Raw genomic sequence first — 18,863 nt, 5'->3', positions numbered from 1 at the left:
TCCCCAAGAGGGACCTTCACAGGGCAGTTCTGCTGCCCGTGAGTGCCTGGCGGCCCGCGTTCGGTCCTCATTACACATTTGGTCAAGCCCCACTTTCTGCCTGACGGGAAACTGTCCGCTCCCTCCCAAGCACAGGAGAGGCCTTGAAGGCCAACTTGGTAGGGCATCGGGAAGAGGAAAGAGGACAGGCCGGACGCTGGGAGAGCCTACCTGTGATGGCAAATGAAAATCAGTGGGAGGGGACATGGCCACGGTGGGAGGTGGGTTCGGGGGACTGAAGGGGGAGTGGCCGTGCAGCAGGCCCCAGCTGGGATGGGAGACTCCCTCACTCATCCTGCCCTCACACAGAAGCGCACAGCCAGCTAGCGTCTGCCCCGCCCCGCCCCACGCCCTCCCCAGCAGGGGCTCAGAAGGTTCCCCGGATCAGGGTGTGTGCCCAGCAGCTACACACAGAGGCACTACTGGGCCAACCCAGCAGCAGGTGCCCGGATCTGCAGCAGCACTGCTGACCCCGTGCTGGGATGTCCCTCACTGAGCCTGAGTAATCCTGACAGTACCCTGAAGTCGTTGTCTCAGGCAGAAAGTTGGACAGAGCAGACGAGGTGGTGGCGGGACCCTGTCCACGCCTCCCCCCCAAAGACACAGATGGGCTCCTGGGGGCTCCAGAGGGCAGTACCCGAGCATGAAGCCACCTGCTCTGAGGTCAGGGTCACCTGGGTACAGAATGGGAAAGTGAGGCCGAGGCACCACGAAGGCTCAGGTCACGTTGCTGCTGAGGGAACTGCAAGACCCTGCCTGAGACTGAAGGCCCAGCACTGCCCCCATCTGCGCGTGATCCCAGGCAAGTGCCTTCTCCCTTCAGACCCTCAGTGTCTTCCTCAGTCAGTGAGGGAAGCCAGGTGGCACCACCTGCCATTCCAAGGAGCCTTGGGGCTCCTCGAGGAGATGACCCTTTGCAAGCTGAAGCCCCCTCTCCTGCAGAGGGCAGGCGGCACAGCTTCCGCCCCCACACCCCAGCTCCCAGCACCGACACACACCCCAGAGGAGACAAGCGCTGGAGCCTAAAGACTCAGGCTCAACGGAGGCTGACCACGAAATCCGCAACCCAGCAAGAAGAACAGGGCGCCAGCGCCCCGAAGCTCCTGCTTCCGAAGCGGGGATTCGAACCTTAGGTGACACGGCTGCCTTGACCGCCGCAGCAGAATCGCCTCTAGGACCCAGGGAAGCCGCCCACCGTCCTCCTCCCCCTCCTCCCAAAGCCAGCGAACTCCGCGGTCCGCCCACCGCGCCGTGCAGGCCAATGAAAAAGCACGACAGGGGTTCATTTGCATGCGGGGCGCCTCGGCCAATGGGCGGCGTTCGCGGGCGCGTGCGCGCAGGTGGGGCGGCAGCGGCGGGCGGCCGGCGGGCTCAGTCCGAGGATGGCCGCGGCCGCGGCGGGTGGAGCCCCGGGCCCGGCCCCCGGCCCCGCCAGGGCCCCGCCGCCCGCCGGCCCCGGCCCCGCCGCCAGGGTCCCGCCGCAGGCGCCCCGGAGGCGCGGGGACTCGCGGCGCCGCCAGGCCGCGCTCTTCTTCCTCAACAACATCTCCCTGGACGGACGGCCCCCGAGCCTGGGCCCGGGCGGAGAGAAAGCCCCGCCGCCGCCGCCCCCGCCGCCGCCGCCGCCCGCCGAGGCCCACGAGCCGCCCGCGCCGCCGCCGGGACCCCCGGGACCCGAGCCCTCCTCCCGCGGGGCCCCGCCGCCGCCGCCGCCGCCGCCCGCGCCCCCCGCCAGCCTGCCCGGGCTGCCCGGGATCGCGGGCAGGGCGTCGGCGCCCCAGGGCCTGCTCAGCCCCGCGCCCGCCCCCGCGCCCGCCGGCCTCGGCCTCGGCCTGGGGCTCGGGCTGGACGGGCAACGCCAGAGGTGAGTGCGGGCCCTGAGCTGCAGCAGCGCGGGGCTGGGGTGACCTGGGGACGTCGACCCAGGAGTGGAGGTGGGCCGGCGACCTGACAGCCCAGGACACTGGGTCAGGGTGACCTGGGCGGGGAGCGTGGGTCCAAGGGATGGGGGCACAGTGGGCCAGGCCCCCTCTGCACAGGACTTAGGGATCGGAGTCACCTGGGGCCCTGTCGGCACAGGACTTGGGGATCAGAAGGTGACCCTGATCTCCTGTGAGCCGCAGACACAGGGTTGGGGTGTCCTGGTTTTGCCAGCCTGAGAAAGAGAGTCTTGCTTGGGACCGGTCAGTCTAAGATGTGGGGGTCAGCAACCTCGGGGCTTGTCCCCAGACACCGGGGCCACGGTCCCCTTAATTCTGCCAGCTCCTCAGCCCTCATCAGCCCCCAGACACACAGCCCTGCCAGCTCTGGACACGCCCCTCCCCAGCCCGCCTTTATCCTGGACTCTGGATTCTGGAGCACTCTTGTGTGGCCCCTTGCATTCCCTACCTGGGCGACCTCTCCATGTGGGCCAGGGTTCTTCCTGCACCGTGACACCCAGTTTCTGAGTCTTCTGTACCAGGGCCAACCTCCCAGCCTGCCATCCCACAGCTCCCGCTCCCTGGTACACCCCCTACCTCTGTGCAGACTCCCAGCCCTCCCCCCCGCCCCGGTCCCCTCTGGGTTCAGTGTCCCTGGCCCTGTCACACCCCAGCTTGCACTCACTCCGCCTGCTCGGATTCCATTTCTAGGAAGCCCTGGGCCCATTTCGAGGAAGCCAGATCAGCCCCCACCCTTGAGCCCTGCCCCTCCAGTGTGCCTGTGCCCAGAAAGGCCTGGCTGCCAGACGCCCCGCCTCCTGCCCCGGAGACCCTTGCCCAGCCTCCTGCATAGCTGCAGCTTTGGGTGCCCCTTCAGTACTGCTGCCACTACCCTGCCTCCTCGCCCCTTCCTCCAGGTTCCGGGGCTATCCCATGCCCTCCCACTGCCCACCTGCACCTTGAGGACCCATTTGGGGCCTGGCACTGAGGATGGGCTGCGGTCACAGTCCCTCTGGAAGGCCACCGTGTGCAGGACAGAGCTGCAGGGTGTGCGGAAGGGCCCCAGTGCGGAGCCCCGCAGCCCAGGGCCCTGCAGAGGCCGGCCACTCCTGGGGTCCAGAGGCGGCTCTTCTCAGCTGGAGGTCGTCACGGCTGCACGCGCCATGGTGCCTCCCACCCCCGGCCCTCAGACGGGCATTGGGGTCTTTTCTAGGGCTGTTTTGGTTGGGAAGGTTCAGTCCGGAATACAACGCTTGGCTCTCACTTTAGGGTCAGAGCTCTTGTGTGTGGCCCGTGGAGAAGCGCTTGCCGAGGTCACTGTCCCACCACAGACGGAAGTATTTCTAACCATACAGAGGAGCGGCTGCCTCCTGGGCAGGCCGGAAGGACACCCTGGACCCCTTCCACAAACAAGCCTGGCTGCGCTCCAGAGGCGCTTGGGGGGCTGACGGGGGCCAAGGGATCAGAATCCCTCAACACGCGGCAGCTCGGCAGCCCGCGTCCGGTCCCCTGGGGGGTGACGTGAGGGTGCTTGTGCGAGAGGAGGCTGACACCGAGAACCAGCTAGTTCCCTAGCAGGAGTCCATCTGTTTTAAAAACAGAGCCCCGAAGCCCACTTGTCCTCGGCCTCGAAGTGGTCGAGGACGGTCCCCCCTTGTGCCGGGCGGACGGCAAAGCCCGTCTGTCATGGGAGGAGTCGTGGGGCTTCGGAGGGAAGGCGGCTCGCCTGGAGACGGGCCCCAGCTGGAGAGCGATGCGTGTGCTCCCCGCCGTGTGACGCCGGCCGCCCCCTGCCCCTTCCGTGTGCATGTGCGTGTGCGGACCACGTGTCTGCTCAGCAAGCAGGCCGCCCTGCTGTGGGCCAGACCCTGCGAACCAGCCTGGCCAGCGGCCTGCCAGGGAGGGGCTTGGGGGCCGTGGATGCTGGATGCGACGCAGTAACCAGGAGCCCTGCGAGGCCGCGTGGCCCGTGGTGTCACCGCGCGGCCCATTCCTGGGGTGGGGGAGGGGGGGGGGTGTGCAGGGGCCTGAGCTCGGGAGGAGGCTGGCTCGGGATGGGATATGGTGTGGGTCCGGGTGCCCTTCGGTCTCCCTGCTGCGTCCACCCCCATCCCCGTGTCCCTCCACCCCTGGCGTGAGCCCGGGTCACGAGCCCACTGTCCCTCCCGGCGGACAGATAGCGGGCCCCCCATGTGGGGACTGTCCATGTCACTCTGAGTTCCCCAGGCCCAGAGACGGGCCCACAGAGGGAGTCGCTGCGGAGTGCGTGAGGGGCGGCCGGCCTAGCAAAGGGGGCTCCTAGCTGCAGGCTCAGTCGAGAATCTGTTGTTTTCCAGGAGCAGGCGGGGGGAGGGCCTCTTCCAGAAGTCTGCACCAGTGTGGTGCTTCGACCCAGGCCTGCAGAACAGACCTGTGCCCATCAGGGGCTCTGTGACCGCTGGCAGGAAGCAAGGCCCCACTGAGCCTCAGTTTACTCCTCTGTGAAGTGCTTCTGCCATACATACTATGAACCCGAGGGGCTGTGTGAGGCCAGGGGAGGTCACGGGCTCGGCGAGGGGAGGCAGTGGCCAGGGCCAGGCGAGCAGACGCTTGTCACAACCAGGTTACCAGCGAGTGCTCACACGCAGTCCACAGCAGGAAAGCTGTGTTTCACACTCAGGGTTGAGTCTGGCGTGGTTTTTTCCTGCTAAGCCAGTGAGCAAGTCATTGGAATCCCTGTTCCTCTCGAGCCCCCAACTTGGCATTTATTTTCATTTCAACACTGCAGTCGCTTACCACGAGCAGGCAGGACGCTGGGCTCCTCCAGCCGGCAGAAACAGGTGGCCCCCGCCGGGCCCTGTGGCTTCAAGCTCTCTCGCTGCCAAAACAAAGCACCGTGAGCTGGGCGGCTTTGAACAACACAGGGCTTCCTCGCACCGTCTCAGAGCTCATAGGTCTGAGGTCCCGTCTGGAGGCTCCAGGGAAGGGGCCTTCCTGCCTCCCCCAGCTCCTGGTGGCCCCAGGTGTCCCTTGGCTCGTGCGTGGCCTCAGCCCCCCAGTGTCGGCCTCCATCTGCACGTGGCTTCTCCTGGGTGTCTCTGTCTGCACCTGGCGTTTTCCCCTCCTTAGAGGGACACCAGTCATTGCCCACCCTGATGGCCACATCTTAACTTGGTCACATCTGCAAAGATCCTACGTCCAAATATGGTCACGGTCACAGATATCAGGGGTTAGGACTTCAGTGTAACTTTTGGGGAGCCCAGCTGAGCCCACCACAGTCCACGTTAGTGTCCAAGGCACTCGTGACCAGGAAGGTGAGCCGGGGCACGGGGGAGCCCAAGGACATTGCTGTGTCAGCTGGGAACGCAGACTCTCGCAATCCTGGAGGGTTCGCGACGGAACGGTGCTGAGAAGGGGCTGAGCATTTTAGCCGCCATGTTGGCCAGGAGCCACCTCGTGTTCCAGAAGCTGCCAAGCTCCTGTCTAAATTGAGCCAATTTCAGTGGCGCATCTGGCAGTGTGCTCCCAACTCTGATTCGGGGGCTTCTTGCTGGAGGACAGCCAGAGGTGGCAGCCAAGGTTAGAGCTTAGAGGCGCTGTCCCAGGGTGGCTCAGAGGCCTGCGACCTGAACCCCAGAGACCACACCCTGGGTCCCATGGCCAAGGGGTCTTGAAGCCTCCCTGAGCGGTTGGCTGGAATTTGGGGTTTGTGCTTTGCCTGGCAGGGACTTGGCGAGATGGGGCACCCAGGACCACCACTCCCTGGACAGGTGTGCACCAAGGGTCTGCGAGGTCGGCCGCTGCGCTCGGATGGGCACGGAGCAGGAGAGCGTCTCGGGTCATTGGCACTGGTACCTGTCAGCAGCCTGCTCTCAGCTGGCCTGACCCCTTCCCTGGGCCCCCCCCCCTCAGTTTGGGTGGTCCTCGGCCCTCAAACAGACCTCAGGTGGGCACCCCTGCTCCGTTGGGCGTTTCTGTAGTTACAAAGTAAAGGACGTCCATCAGGTGCTAGAAACTAACAAATAGCAATTTCTCTTCCTGTTTGTGTTTCACGTTTCGTGTTTCGGGGGCAGGTGGGGGGTAATGCTGAGAGCGAGCCGGAGAGCCAGCAAGCCGTGGTCAGTGCGGTGGGCACCTGTGCCCTCGACAGCCTCTCCCACACCCCTGACCTCTGGCCCCTTCTTCCCCAGAGAGTCAGATGGCGAGTAGACACCGTCCCGCATACACTGACCTGGGCGCCACGGAGAGGCTTCTGGGCAGGGGAGACCCGTGTTTGCCCAGACATCCAGGGCTGGGGGGTGAGGCGATGCGGGGGGCAGAAAGCCCGAGCTGTGTTCTCTGTAGCTTGTTCGTGGGTGGTGTTTTTCAACGGGGTGTAAAATGCAGGCCCGGCTCTGGGGGCAGCACACGCCCCCCCAGAAGCTCTCCGCAGCCAGTACCCCTCGCACACCAAGACCCCCACTTTGTCACCGGCAGCACGTGATGTGCGGGCACAGAGAGGCGACCACACGCGGTGAGCACGGCGTGCCCGGCCTCCTGCTGACCGCGCCCGCTGCCCCCAGCGGGGAGTGTGCTTCCGCTCCAGCTGCCACAGGGCTTCTGTCCTGCCTGCTGGCCGGACGGACGCCTTTCTGGGTGGCTGTGTCCAGAGAGGCTGAGCCGGGGCACCCGCGGCCAGAGCCCGCCCACGCTGGGTGGCCCATCCTGCCGGAGCTGTGTGTGAGGCCCTGCTGGTCTCACCTTGGGAGTCCCCGGAGGGCTCCACATTCCTCCAGAGGAAGCCACCAAAAGACGGGCCAGCAGGTTCTTTGAAAGGGGGCGCTGCGTAAGGGACGGCTGACGCTGCTCCGTGTCCTGGGAAGGGCGAGCCCCTCCTGACCACCAGGGGAGGCCCTGGGAAGGTCCTGCGTGTCCACCACCGGGGCTCTGGCCTCGCCTGTGGCTTGACCGCCGGCTGTCCTGCTGCCTTTGCCGCCCACGACGCGGTCACCTCCACACCCAAGGACGTTGAGATCCCTGGGAGCCTGCAGGCTGCTCCTCTCCTGCCCACAGACTCACTCGCGGAACGTTCTGCAGCTCACCCCGCCCTCTGCGGACGGATGCGCCCAGTAACGCCGGGGAAGCCGTAAGCTGCACACCCGGGCCTCCCGTGTCCCAGGTGCCCACCCAGACCCACGGCTCGGGGCGCCCTGATCGGGGGCCACAGGTGCTCATCCACGCACTAATGGCATCTCTGGAATGGAGGCCAAGTTCAGCAAGGGAGCACCCGAGGAAACGTCTGGGGCGCGGCCTCGATTCCAGCCACCCCAGCCAGCGCTGCAGCGGTAGTGGTCACACAGACCGCCTGCCCGGGTGCAGGGCCCAGGACCGCCTTACAAGCTGCGTGATCTCGGGCAAGTTGCTCGCCGGCTCTGTGCCTCCGTTTCCCCGCCTGCGAACTGAGAGTGAGGGCACGGCCCGTCACGTGCCGTCGTCGCGAGGACCGAGCTTGTATGTAAAATGCTCACGAGGAGAGACGAGTGGAAGAAAACCACAGATGTCTGCAAAAGCAACTGGGAACAGATCTTAACAGCTTGGTGAGCTGACTGCCTCAGCCCGGAACCCACGGGAGGAGTGAGCCAGGCAGCAGAGCGCCGTGACGCGCCCGCCGCTCCAACGGGCGCCGGGCCACAGGCCGCGTGTGGGGCCGGCGTCCACGGAGGTGGCTGCTGGCTCCGGGCTCGCGAGCCCCCGGGCGCGCAGGAGCCACCGGAGCATCGCCTGGGAAATTAGCCGAGGGAATGAGTCTGAGGAAGCCACGCGGGGCTGCTCCGTGGGGCCTGTGAGCCAGCCCTGCAGAGCAGCACACGGACACCCCCGGGGACGGTCGGGCTCTGCCTAAGCCGGTAGGTCCCGCACATCCACCTACTCACCTGGCGCGGGGACGGTGCTCACCTGCACCCACCCCAGGCTTCTCGGGACGCTGGGTCATGCCCGACGCGCCCTTCCTGCTGCCTCGTGAGCAGTCAGCGCACCTGCCGCGGAGGCCCCCGCCGCACATCCCCCCGCCACCCTGGCCGGGCCTCAGCGCCCCCCACCAGACTCCCCTCGCACTGACGTCCCCCGCCCCGGGCACTCTCCTCCGGCAGGCGGGTGTCCTCCACCGCCACCAGCCCCGTCTCTGGAGGGGGGGCCGCTCTGGGACACCCGGCGTTTCGCCGGAGTTTCCACTGTGTTCAATTCTCATTTATTTTCGATAAGCTTCTGCTGTCTTTGTCATTTTAAAGAAGTAAGTGGAGTGTGGGCTGTGGCTTCGTGATGACAGCCTTGGGGCCCCCCAGACTGCCCTGCTTGTGTGACCTCGGGCAGGTGCCGAGTTGCCACAGGCGCTCGATCCGGCACTCGATCTGTGGCAGGCGGGGGTGGCTGAGCCCCTAGGGCACGACGGCTCCCCGGGGACTCACGGGCTCATAGCGACCTGGATTCCAGGCTGGCTCCACCTGGTGAGGTGGCCTGACCACACCGGGCCTGGATCGTAAGCCAGGGGTCCTGCCGGGGGACAGTGCTGCTCCCAGGCAGGCTGCAGCTCCCAGGAGTGGCGTCCTCTGCCCTGTGCCACCCCCCACACCGGTCCCCTCCCCAGGAGCCCGCCCTCAGCTCACATTTGGAGTGAAATAGTGCCACGGACACCGGGGCACCCACCCGGCACGTGCCGGCCCAGGCTGAGCTCAGGACCCGTGTAGCTTCATTTCATAGAACACACGGCCTCAGCCCCCCGGAGCCTCCCTCTTTTGGGGAGGTGTGGGGGCTCAGGGCTCACCTGTGAGACGTGCTTGTGACCCCCACGAGGACTAGGAAGTCGACGAGTGACCAGGTGGTGGTCTTGGTGCCAGTAACCTGGGTGCGTGATCTCGACCTGAAGGTGCAGCCCACGCAGGCTCTGAACCTTCCCGCTCGAGAAGCCCCCTGACATGGGGGAGGGGGGAGGTTGGGAGCCCTCCAGGAGCGATTCCTCCAATCCTGGAAGACTTCCAGAAGCCCCTCCCTGCCTTCAGCCTGCTGTGGCTGAGCGGGAGCTGCCGTGCCCGTCCTGGGCCAGAGAGGGCTCTCGGGACCTGCTGGCCTGAGCTCCGGGAGGCAGTGGGCAGTGGTGGACCAGGGCGCTGGTCCCCCTTGCATTGTTCTGGCACAGTCTGGTCCTGAGTCTTGCCTGAGACTCAGATGTGGCCACAGACGGGCTCCTGACACCATGGCTGTGCGCTGCTGTCCAGCGGGGAGAAGGCCGCGAGCGCGTCTCCAGGTCCGACAGCAGCCGTCTCCCCGGTCTGTTGCTGAGGCCCTGCCCTGTCTTTTTACAGACGGCGAGTTGCCTCCCAGCGCTGCTCTCTCGAGTTCCTGGAAGATGCTGTGGGATGTGCCTCCGTTCAGAGGTGAGGGTCCCGCTGGCTCTGAGACCCCGCGCGCCCCAGCCACCAGGCTCTGGGGCCAGAGGGGCTCTAGAGGGAGGGGAGAGTGACCTGGGGTTTACGTTGCAGAACCAAACACATATCCGGCTCCCCAAGACATAAAGGCCTAAAGAAGACTCACTTCATCAAGAACATGCGACAGTACGACACGAGGAACAGCAGGTACGCATGTGCCACGGGAGCAAGCGTGTGGCCGCCCAGAGGCAGAGCTGGAGTCCGATCCCGGGCCCACGCGTGCAGCCGCGGCGCCGCCCGGCACATCCGCCCTCGAACCCCGTGTCGGCGAGCGGCTCCTGCTTCCCCCAGTGTTCAAGCTCGGGTCCACCGCCCCCTTCCTCTCCGGTGTCCCGGGTGAAGGGCCACCTGGTGGACGCCAGCTTGAGTAGGAGCGCTGAGGTGAAGGGACGTCGGAAACAGAGCAGGTGTGGCGACGGAACGTGGCCGGGACAGGAGGGCAGCGGCGGGGAGGTTACACTAAAAGCCGAGATCTGGCTGCCCCAGACAAGGGTGTAGACGGGCAGCCGGGAGGAACTCCTGGGTCTGTGGGTGCTGTGTGGGTGCCCTGAAGGCATTCCCATCGCCCGTCCCTCACGCCCTATCCTGCCAGCCCTGGGGCATCTGAGCTCGGTGCCCTTCCTGCTGGAGGCCGTGCTGCCAGGCATCCACCCAGTGGCCTTGTCAGGGAGCTCTGTGTTCTAGCAGTGGCCTGGACCCCCCAGTGTGACGGGCCCGTGCTGGTGCTGAGGAACAGGCCCAAGCGCTGGGCTGGCTCCCGGGAGCCCCGGGGGGCCGGCAGTCACAGCCAGAAAAGAGGGGAGTCTCCTGCTCCTGGAGCCGGGCCGGGCAGGGTAGATCCGAGCCCAGAGTGGGGGGAAGGGCCGGCTTTCCTGCCACACGCCCCACGCGGGGCGCCTCCTGGCCAGCTTGGCTCAGGACGTAGAAGTAGGTGCCTCTTGGCTCTATCAGCCCCTCCAGGTAGGCTGAGGACAGGCCCCCTGAGCCGGACAGTCCTCTGGGTGCACACCTCTGCTCTTGTGTCCTCCAAAGCCTGGCCTCTCCTGGGTGAGCAGCCCCGACCACTGGCCTCCCGCTGCCTGCACGGGCCAGGCCAGACCTTCCTGTGCTGCAATCCTGTGGAGGGGACGCACCTGCGAGCGGGACCGAGCACCCTCGCTAAGCACCTGCAGGGAACGGGCGAGAGCTGGGACAGCCACACCGACTGGCTCTCCTGTCCCCTGGACACTCCAGGCAGCTTGCGTGACCCAAGTCTAGGCGGGAAGGAACTTTCTCCTGGAAACACCTGCCACCTGCTCTGACCAACCCTTCCCCCCAGGATCGTGCTGATCTGTGCCAAGCGGTCCCTGTGTGCAGCCTTCTCGGTCCTGCCCTATGGAGAAGGCCTGCGGGTCAGGTGAGTGACCAGGGGGCCATGGGCTAGGCCCCCCTCCCCCCCGGCTCGCAGTGGCCTCACGCCGAGGCCAGCAGACCCGCTTCTGCCAGAGCGCCTCAGGAGCACCAAAGGCCATTTGGGTCCTGGTTCTCTGGGAGGGGTGTGTCCGCACGTTACTTACACGCAGTTGCCTTGGGACGGTCCTCCTCATGGGGATGCGTCCTGTGGCCGACCCTGGCGAGTGCATCCCGGCATAGCTCCAGGAAGGTGACCGTCAGGGCGGACATAGCACCACAGGACCTGCCGTGAAACAGCAGTAGAGAAACCTGCCAGGCGAGGGGCCTGGGTGAAGCTGGCCCGGGGGGAGGCCTAGGGAGAGGCTGGCGCCGCCCCGTTACTGCCAGCCTGCAGGTGTTCTCACAGGAAGTATGTGGGGCTGGGAAGGGGCAGGACTGGGCAGCGCAGGGCCCAGGGTCCTTCCCCTGTGCCCGAGGCGGTGCTGGTACAGTTCCCGTCCCCCAGCTCTGGGCCTGGCGGGCGCAGAGCGGGGGCCCCTGCTCCCCTGCCGCCTCTGGGGACAGAGGAAGGCCCGGCAGCCGCCTCCCCCCGTGCATTGCAGTGACCTGCGGGCGGATGGCCAGAAGCAGAGGCATCCGTCGGGCGGCGTCTCCGTGTCTTCCGAGATGGTCTTTGAGCTGGAGGGCGTCGAGCTGGGAGCAGATGGGAAGGCAAGAGTGGAGGCCGCGCTCAGGCCAGGCTGGTGGGTGGGCTGGGAGCTTGTGCTCGCCCAGGCGATCGACACGGAGCTGGGTTTTTCTTGACTCCTAAAGTGCAGGGTGTGGGGAGGAAGCCACACAGCCCTGTGAACATAGGCCCCTCACCTCGCTCAGCAGCGAGCTGATGGGAAACGGCGTGAGTTGGGCGGGGGCCCAGGCGCTGCCTCCGTGCTGGAAGTCAGAGGTCAAGGGCTTCAGAGGCAGCAAGAAGGTTCCTATGCTGCAGATCCCATGTGGGGGATGGCGCAGGTGGCATCCTGGGACGTTCTTGTTACTGATAACACTAGCGTCAAGCGTTGGTGTAACAGGGAGGGATGCCCGGGAGCGTTAGCTCTCAGTGGGTCCTTCCTTGTCCCCGTGCGGGTGGCATTCGTGTGGGGGCTGCCTGCAGCAGAAGGAGTAAGGCACAGCTTGCTTGGACTTCTGGTCTTACGAGGGGCTGTGGACCCGGGGATGACTGGGACTGAGCCCTGACACCCGTTCCCCTCCAGGTGGTGTCTTATGCCAAGTTCTTGTACCCTACCAACGCCCTGGTCACTCACAAGACAGACAGCCACGGCCTGCCACCCCAGCCCCGGCCCAGCATCCCCCGGGCTCTGCCAGGGACAAGATACAAACCTACACCAGCCAAGTCAGCACCAGCCGGCACGGATCTAGGTACCCCACGTGCCCTAACCGGGTGCCGGGCAGGCAGCCACACCAGCTGGGCAAGGGACACACCGTGGCAGGCAGACCAGAATCACACTGAAGCCCATAGCCCCCGGTCCAGACGGGGAGCCAGGCTTGGGAGAAGGGAGCAGACGGCCTGTGCTTCATCCACGCAGCAAATGGAGAGATCCCGTGTCCACACACAGCTCCGGGGCAGGGGCAGGGGTCTCTCGGTCAGGACATCCTTCCGCCCAGCCCTCAGGGACAGGGAACCGTGGCCTAGAGTCCCTCCCAGACCCCAGAAGCGTTGTTCCCCAGGGGCTAGTCCAGGGTTCCAGCTGAGGCTTGGGTTGGCCAGAGCCCTGGGCTCATGGTCGGTCAGGGCTGTCCTCTGCACACAGGGACTGACGCAGGGGACACGCTGGAGTATAACCCCAACCTCCTGGACGACCCACAATGGCCCTGTGGCAAGCACAAGCGGGTCCTCATCTTCGCATCTTACATGGTACGGGGGGCGACGGTGCAGGCCCAGTCCACACGCCTCTGGGTGTTCAGGGGCAGGCTGAGGGCGAGCCGCCAGGGCAGGGCTACTGGGCCCCCCACCCCAGGGCACCAGCACCTCGGGGCAGCAGGGGGTGTGCAGCAGGCCAGAGGCTGCGCTGACCACACCGCCCTGGCAGCCTGGGTCACCACTCTGCATCCCAGGCTCTGGGACCCTCTGTCCTGAGACGTGTCCTCCTCCGATCTGCTGCCTGAAGCCATTTGCAGACCCAGGCCAGCGTGAAATCAGCCCCCAGGGTCTCGGGTGGGTGGCCCCCAGGGCTGTGCGGGGCCGACCCCTACCCTGCGGCCTTCTCTCACACAGACCACGGTAATAGAGTACGTGAAGCCCTCTGACCTCAAGAAGGACATGAATGAGACCTTCCGGGAGAAGTTCCCACACATCAAACTGACACTGAGCAAAATCAGAAGGTAAGGGGACTGAGGAGAGATCTCTGGGCCCTGCCACCGTGATGAGGCCGTTCCTCCCCTCTCCTGTTTCTGGTAGGTTCTTGAGCTTGATAAGTCCAGTGTGCCCCGCCCAAGTCCCCTCCTGCTATCTGACCGGGCCAATATCAGCAGTTCCCCACCCCACCCCACCCCCCGCCCGCCACCTCCATGGGTCAGGCCGCCTCAGTGCTGCTTGCACCCACACCTGCTAGCCCTGCTCCCTGATGCCCGTAACCACACAGGAGGTGGGCACTGTGGTGACCCCATCTGACAGACGGGATCGAGGGCCGAGGAGGCTTGCCCAAGACCTCAGCGAGTTAAGTGGTGGACCGCCCGGAGCCCAGGCAGCCTGGCCTAGTTGGGACTCCTGGGGATCGCCCTTCCCTGGGCCCTCCTCGCCCCACTGTCTCACTGTCCCCCCCTCACCAGCACCAACGGGCTTCGCTGAAGGTCCAGACACTGCTTCAGGGCCTTTCCGCGGTGCCGTTTCTCCCCACATCGTCTCTCTCGCAGCCACAGGGGAGCAGGGACTCTGTCCTCTGTGGTGGCCCCTGGAGGGCAGCATGGGCTACCCGGTACACCTCGGGGGAGGGGCAAGGGGAAGCCAACATCCGCCTGCTTGTCCAGCAAGCTGCGGACCCTAGCGCCGGCCGTGCCCACCTGGAGGAAATGGTGCCTTCTCAACGGCCCGGAGGGCCACCCTGGAGCAGGGAGAGGGGCGGCCACTTCCACTGCCCGTCAGCACCCGGCTTCCGTGTAAACCCGCAGTTTAAAACGGGAGATGCGGAACCTCTCTGAGGAGTGCAGCCTGGAGCCTGTGACGGTGTCCATGGCCTACGTGTACTTCGAGAAGCTCGTCCTGCAGGGCAAACTCAACAAGCAGAACCGCAAGCTATGCGCCGGGGCGTGCGTGCTGCTCGCCGCCAAGATCAGCAGCGACCTCCGCAGGAGCGAGGTGAAGCAGCTCATCGACGTGAGTGCGCCCGCGCCCGCCCCCGCCCCCGGCCCCGCCCCCGGCCCCGCCCCCGACCTGCTCTGGACCAGGGTGGGGCGTGGCTTGTGCAGAACCCGGCTGGGGCGGAGCGGCTGGTGCAGAGCTGGGGTTCCGCATAACCTCCCTCCTCCCTCCTCCCTCCTCCCTCGCAGAAGCTGGAGGAAAGGTTTCGGTTCAACAGAAGGGATCTGATCGGGTTTGAGTTCACGGTGCTGGTGGCCTTGGAACTCGCGCTCTACCTTCCCGAGGGCCAGGTGTTACCTCACTACAGACGCCTCACGCAGCAGTTCTAGCCCAGCCTGGCCTCTGCCCGGAGGGCGGCCACCCCTCCCACACCGCCCAGACGCCCCGGCGCTCAGGGCCCCAGGGATGTGTCCGTGTGAGCGGCCGCCCGGCAGGGACGCGCCTGCCCCTCAACTGATGCCGCTGTCCCTGCACACCTGCTCCCTTGGAGGGACACCGCTTTCATTCCAAAGCACACCACCCGCCATGGTACATTCCTGAGAATCTTCTCGCATTTTTACGCGAGCAAAACGTGAGGTTTTATTTTTTTCATGTGCCTGAGACCGACCCGATCCTCAAGTGGTCATTTCGGCATCTTTCCTTTGCACCGCCTGGTCTTCCGCAAACCACCACAGCCACTGCGCTCGCATCGCAGAGATCTGGGTTTCCAGAGCCTGCTGAACACTCTGGAATTGCAGAAGTTGGCGTCTCGAAACGTTAGTCTTGGCTCTTTCCGGTTTTCGTTGGTGGACACAGCTCCCTCCCGGCCCAGCTGAGCCCCTCGGGGATGCCCACTGGCCTCCCCCGGCATCCTTCCACAGGCGGAGCTCTGGCATCAATGCAACTAGGGCAGACTCCGGTTTCTCTCACTTTTTACTCCAAGCATCGTGTCACTGTGAAATCCTGATGCCCGAGCGTCACACACGCCAGCAGGCCTCCGCGCAGACACTAGCCCACCCGAGGGGGGACCCACCCTTCACCTCTCACCGGGAAACCCTGCTTGCCTGCGACACTCCGGACCTTCAGGATGTTTGTTGGACTGCTTGCTCCTGGCTCTTGATCTTTCTAAGCAATATCTTGATGGAGAAAACCAGTGTATTTATTGTTACTTGGGATTTGGTTTGATGGGTCTTAAGGGAACAAAATCTGGTCGAGAGCAGTTGAGGCCGTGACTTGGAACACCACACTTGACTCTCAGGCAGGCAGGAGGGGGGTGGGCTACTCCACAGCCCCCACCGACGGCCCCATCTCCCTGGGGGGCGGGTGCACACACCTTTCTTCGTAGGCAGGACGCAGTCTTGGCTGTCACACGAAGCCCAGGGAGTGGTGGTTGTCACCTGTGTGCAGGCCCGTGCCCCTTCTCTCAACAGGGCCCGTGTTCGGCTTTCCCAGGTCTGCGTGTCCTTCCTGCACGTTCTGTGACCCAGTTCTCCAGCTCACTGTCCCGTCAAACACTGAAGAACCAAGGAAGATTTCCCTCCCTGGGTCAGCTGGCATTAAAAATGACCACGTTGGCTGGGCCATTAAGCTGCTTCCCTGCCGTCCTACAAACCTGTCAGTCTGTGCGACAGCCCCACCCCGTATTGTGTGTGAACTGATGCTTTTGCCAAAAGGAGACACCGGTTCTGCTCATCACAACGCTCAGGCACCGGCGGCTCAGCCTGGACCCCAGCACCCGTGTCTGCATGCAGGCCAGCTGTTCCTCTTCCCCCGGGGGATGGAGCCCAAGCCTGTATTCCAACCCTATTTATTGTGGGATAAACTCCCTGTCCCCCTCGACGGCCCCTAATGCACACGTGTCCCAGACGGACGAGGGTGGGAGGGAGCTGAGATACAGGTGCTTTTCTGCTTCCCTCCTGGACAGCAACGTGTGCAGCCCTCGTATCTCAAGGACACTCTAGCGTCACAAGCGCTGGAAGGGACGGATTCCCAGACTTCACCTCAAGAGGGCGTGCGTCCTCGTCCGCGACAACTTCCGCACGGGTGTTCGAACAGCTGACAGCAGTTTAGGTTTCTGTGTTCCCATAGTAAGATTTAGTCCTTCGCAGACCTGTAACTCTCCCTTTGGTGTGTCCTGTCCTCGATGCCAAAAGCTGCTCCTGTGGCGGTCAGTGACCACTGCAGCAAAGCCAGTATTGAAGCCAAACGTGTCTGAGCCCCTCACTCTCTAGATCGAGCCCAGACGTCTAAGAGGCGGCTCCGAAAGCAGCTGTGCGTTTAAAAGTGCGCTAAGCGACTATCTGACCTCAATGTCAAGTCACGTGTCATTTGTTTGCAAACGGTAACGTATTTGTGGTTCAAAGTAAAATGTGATTTTGCGAAGTATGCCACAGGTTGCCTCCTTTCAGCTGACCAGCCGCGTCCAGCTTTACAGCAGCCCTCACACTGATGCCCAGAGGAACGCATCCACGCTCCCAGAATGAACCAACACAGGTGGGTTTTGCTATTTTTGTTATTTATTTACGACAAACATCTCACATCTGTAATCCTCTCTGGTCAGAAGTTCCTAGGACAAAAGTAAGGACGACGTTAAAACCTCATTTCAGGAAAGGTCCCAGGCCTCTGTGCCCAAACACAGGCCATCTTACTCACTTTGAAACGATGCCATCGGCCTTGGCCAGTCGTAGAATGGAGTCATCAGACTCACCCTGGAAAAAAGTGCTCGACTATCACCCCTGCTACCCCCAGCTGGCAGGAGGTCCAGTGGACAGGCCTGGCACACGGCCTCATACCTGACTATGGGGGGGCGGGGGGGGGGGGGGGTACCTGAGTGCTTTCTCGGGGGTTCCTATCTTGGGCCCCTTAGCACCCCTATTCCGCGGCAGGAAGGGGCAGGCGGCTAGCACAGCCCCACAAGTTCACCCATTCTGCCCACAAATCTACTCGGGCCTCCAGAAAGGAAGACCCCCTTCCCCACTCAACCGCACACCCGGTGCCCAAAGCCAGGGAAACTCACCATCCTCCGGATAGCCCCGCAGATCGCATAGGTTTTAAACTGGCCGTTAAACCTACCCGTCACCTTGTCAACCTGCAAATCGTCAACGCGAGTCATAAAACTCTGGGGTCCGGGAGTGCTCAGCCCGCTAGGCCACCCGGACCTGGCTTCGGCCGCCCTGGGGGCGGGCCCATTGCCTCCGCCCGGCTCACCTCGGCCACGTTCATCTGGATGGACGCGTGGTCCTTGGCGCCGATGATGCGGTTGCTGGCGGAGCTGCGGGGGGGAAGGGGGGAAGGGGGGGGCGGTAAGCGCAGTGAGCGGGGGGGGGGGGGGGGGGGCGGGTGGAAGGGCTCGCTCACCATTTCCGCGGCACGTACAGGTCCACGAACTCTCCGGCGTCGTTCTGCATGTCGACGGCAAGCCTGCGAGACCCCGAGGCGCCGTGAGGCCGGGCCGCGTCTCCGCTGCAGCCGCCCCGGCCCCCGCGCCGTCTCCCCAAGCCGCCCCGGCCCTCGGGTGTCGGCTCCCGCCCGGAGACCCCGCCCGGAGCCCCCGCCCGGCCGCGCGACCCACCTGCTGCCACCACCACCACGAGCGCGAGCGCAGAAAGGAAGCACTTCCTCCGCCGCCGGCGGTATTGGAGGACGGGGCGGGGCCTCGGCGAGTGCTTCCGGGTCGCGACGCGGGGCGCCGCCGGTTGCCCTGACGCACTTCCGCTTCCGGCGGACGGGGCGGGACCTGCGGGTGGCGGCGCCCGGCGGACTCGCGGGAGCCGGTGGCGGGCCCAGGCAGGCGTCGCCGGACTGGGGGACGCCCGGGCCTCCGCGGCTTCTGCTTCGGCTGTCAGCCACGCGTGGGCGAGCGGGGGCCGTGCAGACCCCTCCTGGGACTTCGTCCGCGACAGTGGCCGAGCGGGAGGAAGCCTCGAGCAGGCTGGGAGGCGGCGGGCGGACTTGGGGTCCTCTCTAGGGCGCGGGGACACCGCTCTCGGGAAATCGAGGTCGGGGCAGGGAGGGGACGCTGCCAAGCTCCCGGGGCAGGACCCGCTGAGACCTGCCTGTGTCTGCATGTGGGTCAACCCAGCTAGTCCTGGTGATCAAAAGATTCTGTAGCTGGAAGGTGGGAGAGGCAGCTAGACTACCGGAGTGCCAGGAAGGAGAGAGTAGCAGAGCGAGGTCTGCAGAGGGATCTTCCTCGAGTGTTCAGCGGAATAGGGACCCCGGAAATAAACCACATATGTGGTCAAATGATGTTCTACAAGGCTGCCAAGACCACTGTGGGGGGGAAAGGACTGTCTTTTCCACAAACGGTGCTGGGAAAATGGGACATCCGCATACAAAAGAAGGAAGCTGAACCCTTACCTCAACACCTTATGTAAAAACGATGTGGATCAAGGACCTAAAACAAAATTTTGTTTTAAATTTTTTTCTTTTTCAACGTGTATTTATTTTTGGGATAGAGACAGAGCATGAATGGGGGAGGGTCAGAGAGAGGGAGACACAGAATCCGAAACAGGCTCAGGCTCTGAGCTGTCAGCACAGAGCCGGCCGCGGGGCTCGAACTCAACGACCGCGAGATCATGACCTGAGCCGAAGTCGGCCGCCCAACCGACTGAGCCACCCAGGCACCCCTAAAACAAAATTCTTAGAAGAAAACCTAGGGCACAGGCTTTACGACATTGGACCCGACCATGATTTTGAAATGAGACCAAAGGCATGGACAAAAACGACAAGTCGCGCCTC

At 64.5% G+C, this 18,863-nt stretch overlaps 2 protein-coding genes across 4 annotated transcripts; one reads left to right on the top strand and one right to left on the bottom strand.

The window, feature by feature from the left end:
- The first annotated feature begins 1,380 nt into the window (after nt 1-1,380).
- On the top strand, nt 1,381-16,508 carry CABLES2 (Cdk5 and Abl enzyme substrate 2). 3 transcript variants are annotated; one of them, XM_081795396.1, is made up of 11 exons: nt 1,381-1,903; nt 5,663-5,707; nt 9,275-9,346; nt 9,452-9,544; nt 10,716-10,793; nt 11,392-11,500; nt 12,040-12,205; nt 12,598-12,701; nt 13,062-13,168; nt 13,955-14,159; nt 14,333-16,508. In XM_081795396.1, exons 1-11 carry the CDS (start codon nt 1,422-1,424, stop codon nt 14,471-14,473), a joined length of 1,602 nt encoding a protein of 533 aa, XP_081651522.1. In that variant the 5' UTR covers nt 1,381-1,421; the 3' UTR covers nt 14,474-16,508. The 3 variants fall into 3 exon arrangements, with proteins under 3 accessions (XP_081651522.1, XP_081651523.1, XP_081651524.1); XM_081795397.1 differs by lacking the exon at nt 5,663-5,707; XM_081795398.1 differs by lacking the exons at nt 13,955-14,159; nt 14,333-16,508 and adding an exon at nt 13,814-13,948.
- Nucleotides 16,509-16,621: 113 nt separating this feature from the next.
- Nucleotides 16,622-17,793, bottom strand: RPS21 (ribosomal protein S21). The gene is made up of 6 exons (XM_081795399.1): nt 17,695-17,793; nt 17,481-17,543; nt 17,331-17,394; nt 17,140-17,211; nt 16,776-16,831; nt 16,622-16,689 (listed from the first exon to the last, which is right to left on the bottom strand). Exons 2-6 carry the CDS (start codon nt 17,528-17,530, stop codon nt 16,680-16,682), a joined length of 252 nt encoding a protein of 83 aa, XP_081651525.1. The 5' UTR covers nt 17,531-17,543; nt 17,695-17,793; the 3' UTR covers nt 16,622-16,679.
- Nucleotides 17,794-18,863: the final 1,070 nt, after the last annotated feature.

The sequence above is a fragment of the Panthera onca genome, chromosome A3, assembly GCF_046562875.1.
Source record: "Panthera onca isolate mPanOnc1 chromosome A3, mPanOnc1 haplotype 2, whole genome shotgun sequence".
Classification (NCBI taxonomy): Eukaryota; Metazoa; Chordata; class Mammalia; order Carnivora; family Felidae; genus Panthera; species Panthera onca.
The sequence above is the reverse complement of the archived record's forward strand: the minus strand, read 5'-3'. Positions and strand labels throughout refer to the sequence as shown.

What these genes read in the sequence shown, in the direction of transcription:
- CABLES2 (XM_081795396.1), top strand. Translation starts at nt 1,422, where the DNA reads ATGGCCGCGGCCGCGGCGGGTGGAGCCCCGGGCCCGGCCCCCGGCCCC. An exon ending in GGATGTGCCTCCGTTCAGAG is followed by an intron (nt 9,347 to 9,451) that starts GTGAGGGTCCCG and finishes TTTACGTTGCAG; the next exon opens with AACCAAACACATATCCGGCT. An exon ending in AGCTGGGAGCAGATGGGAAG is followed by an intron (nt 11,501 to 12,039) that starts GCAAGAGTGGAG and finishes GTTCCCCTCCAG; the next exon opens with GTGGTGTCTTATGCCAAGTT.
- RPS21 (XM_081795399.1), bottom strand. Translation starts at nt 17,530, where the DNA reads ATGCAGAACGACGCCGGAGAGTTCGTGGACCTGTACGTGCCGCGGAAA. An exon ending in CTGTACGTGCCGCGGAAATG is followed by an intron (nt 17,395 to 17,480) that starts GTGAGCGAGCCC and finishes TCCCCCCCGCAG; the next exon opens with CTCCGCCAGCAACCGCATCA. An exon ending in GCGGGGCTATCCGGAGGATG is followed by an intron (nt 16,832 to 17,139) that starts GTGAGTTTCCCT and finishes ACTTTTTTCCAG; the next exon opens with GGTGAGTCTGATGACTCCAT.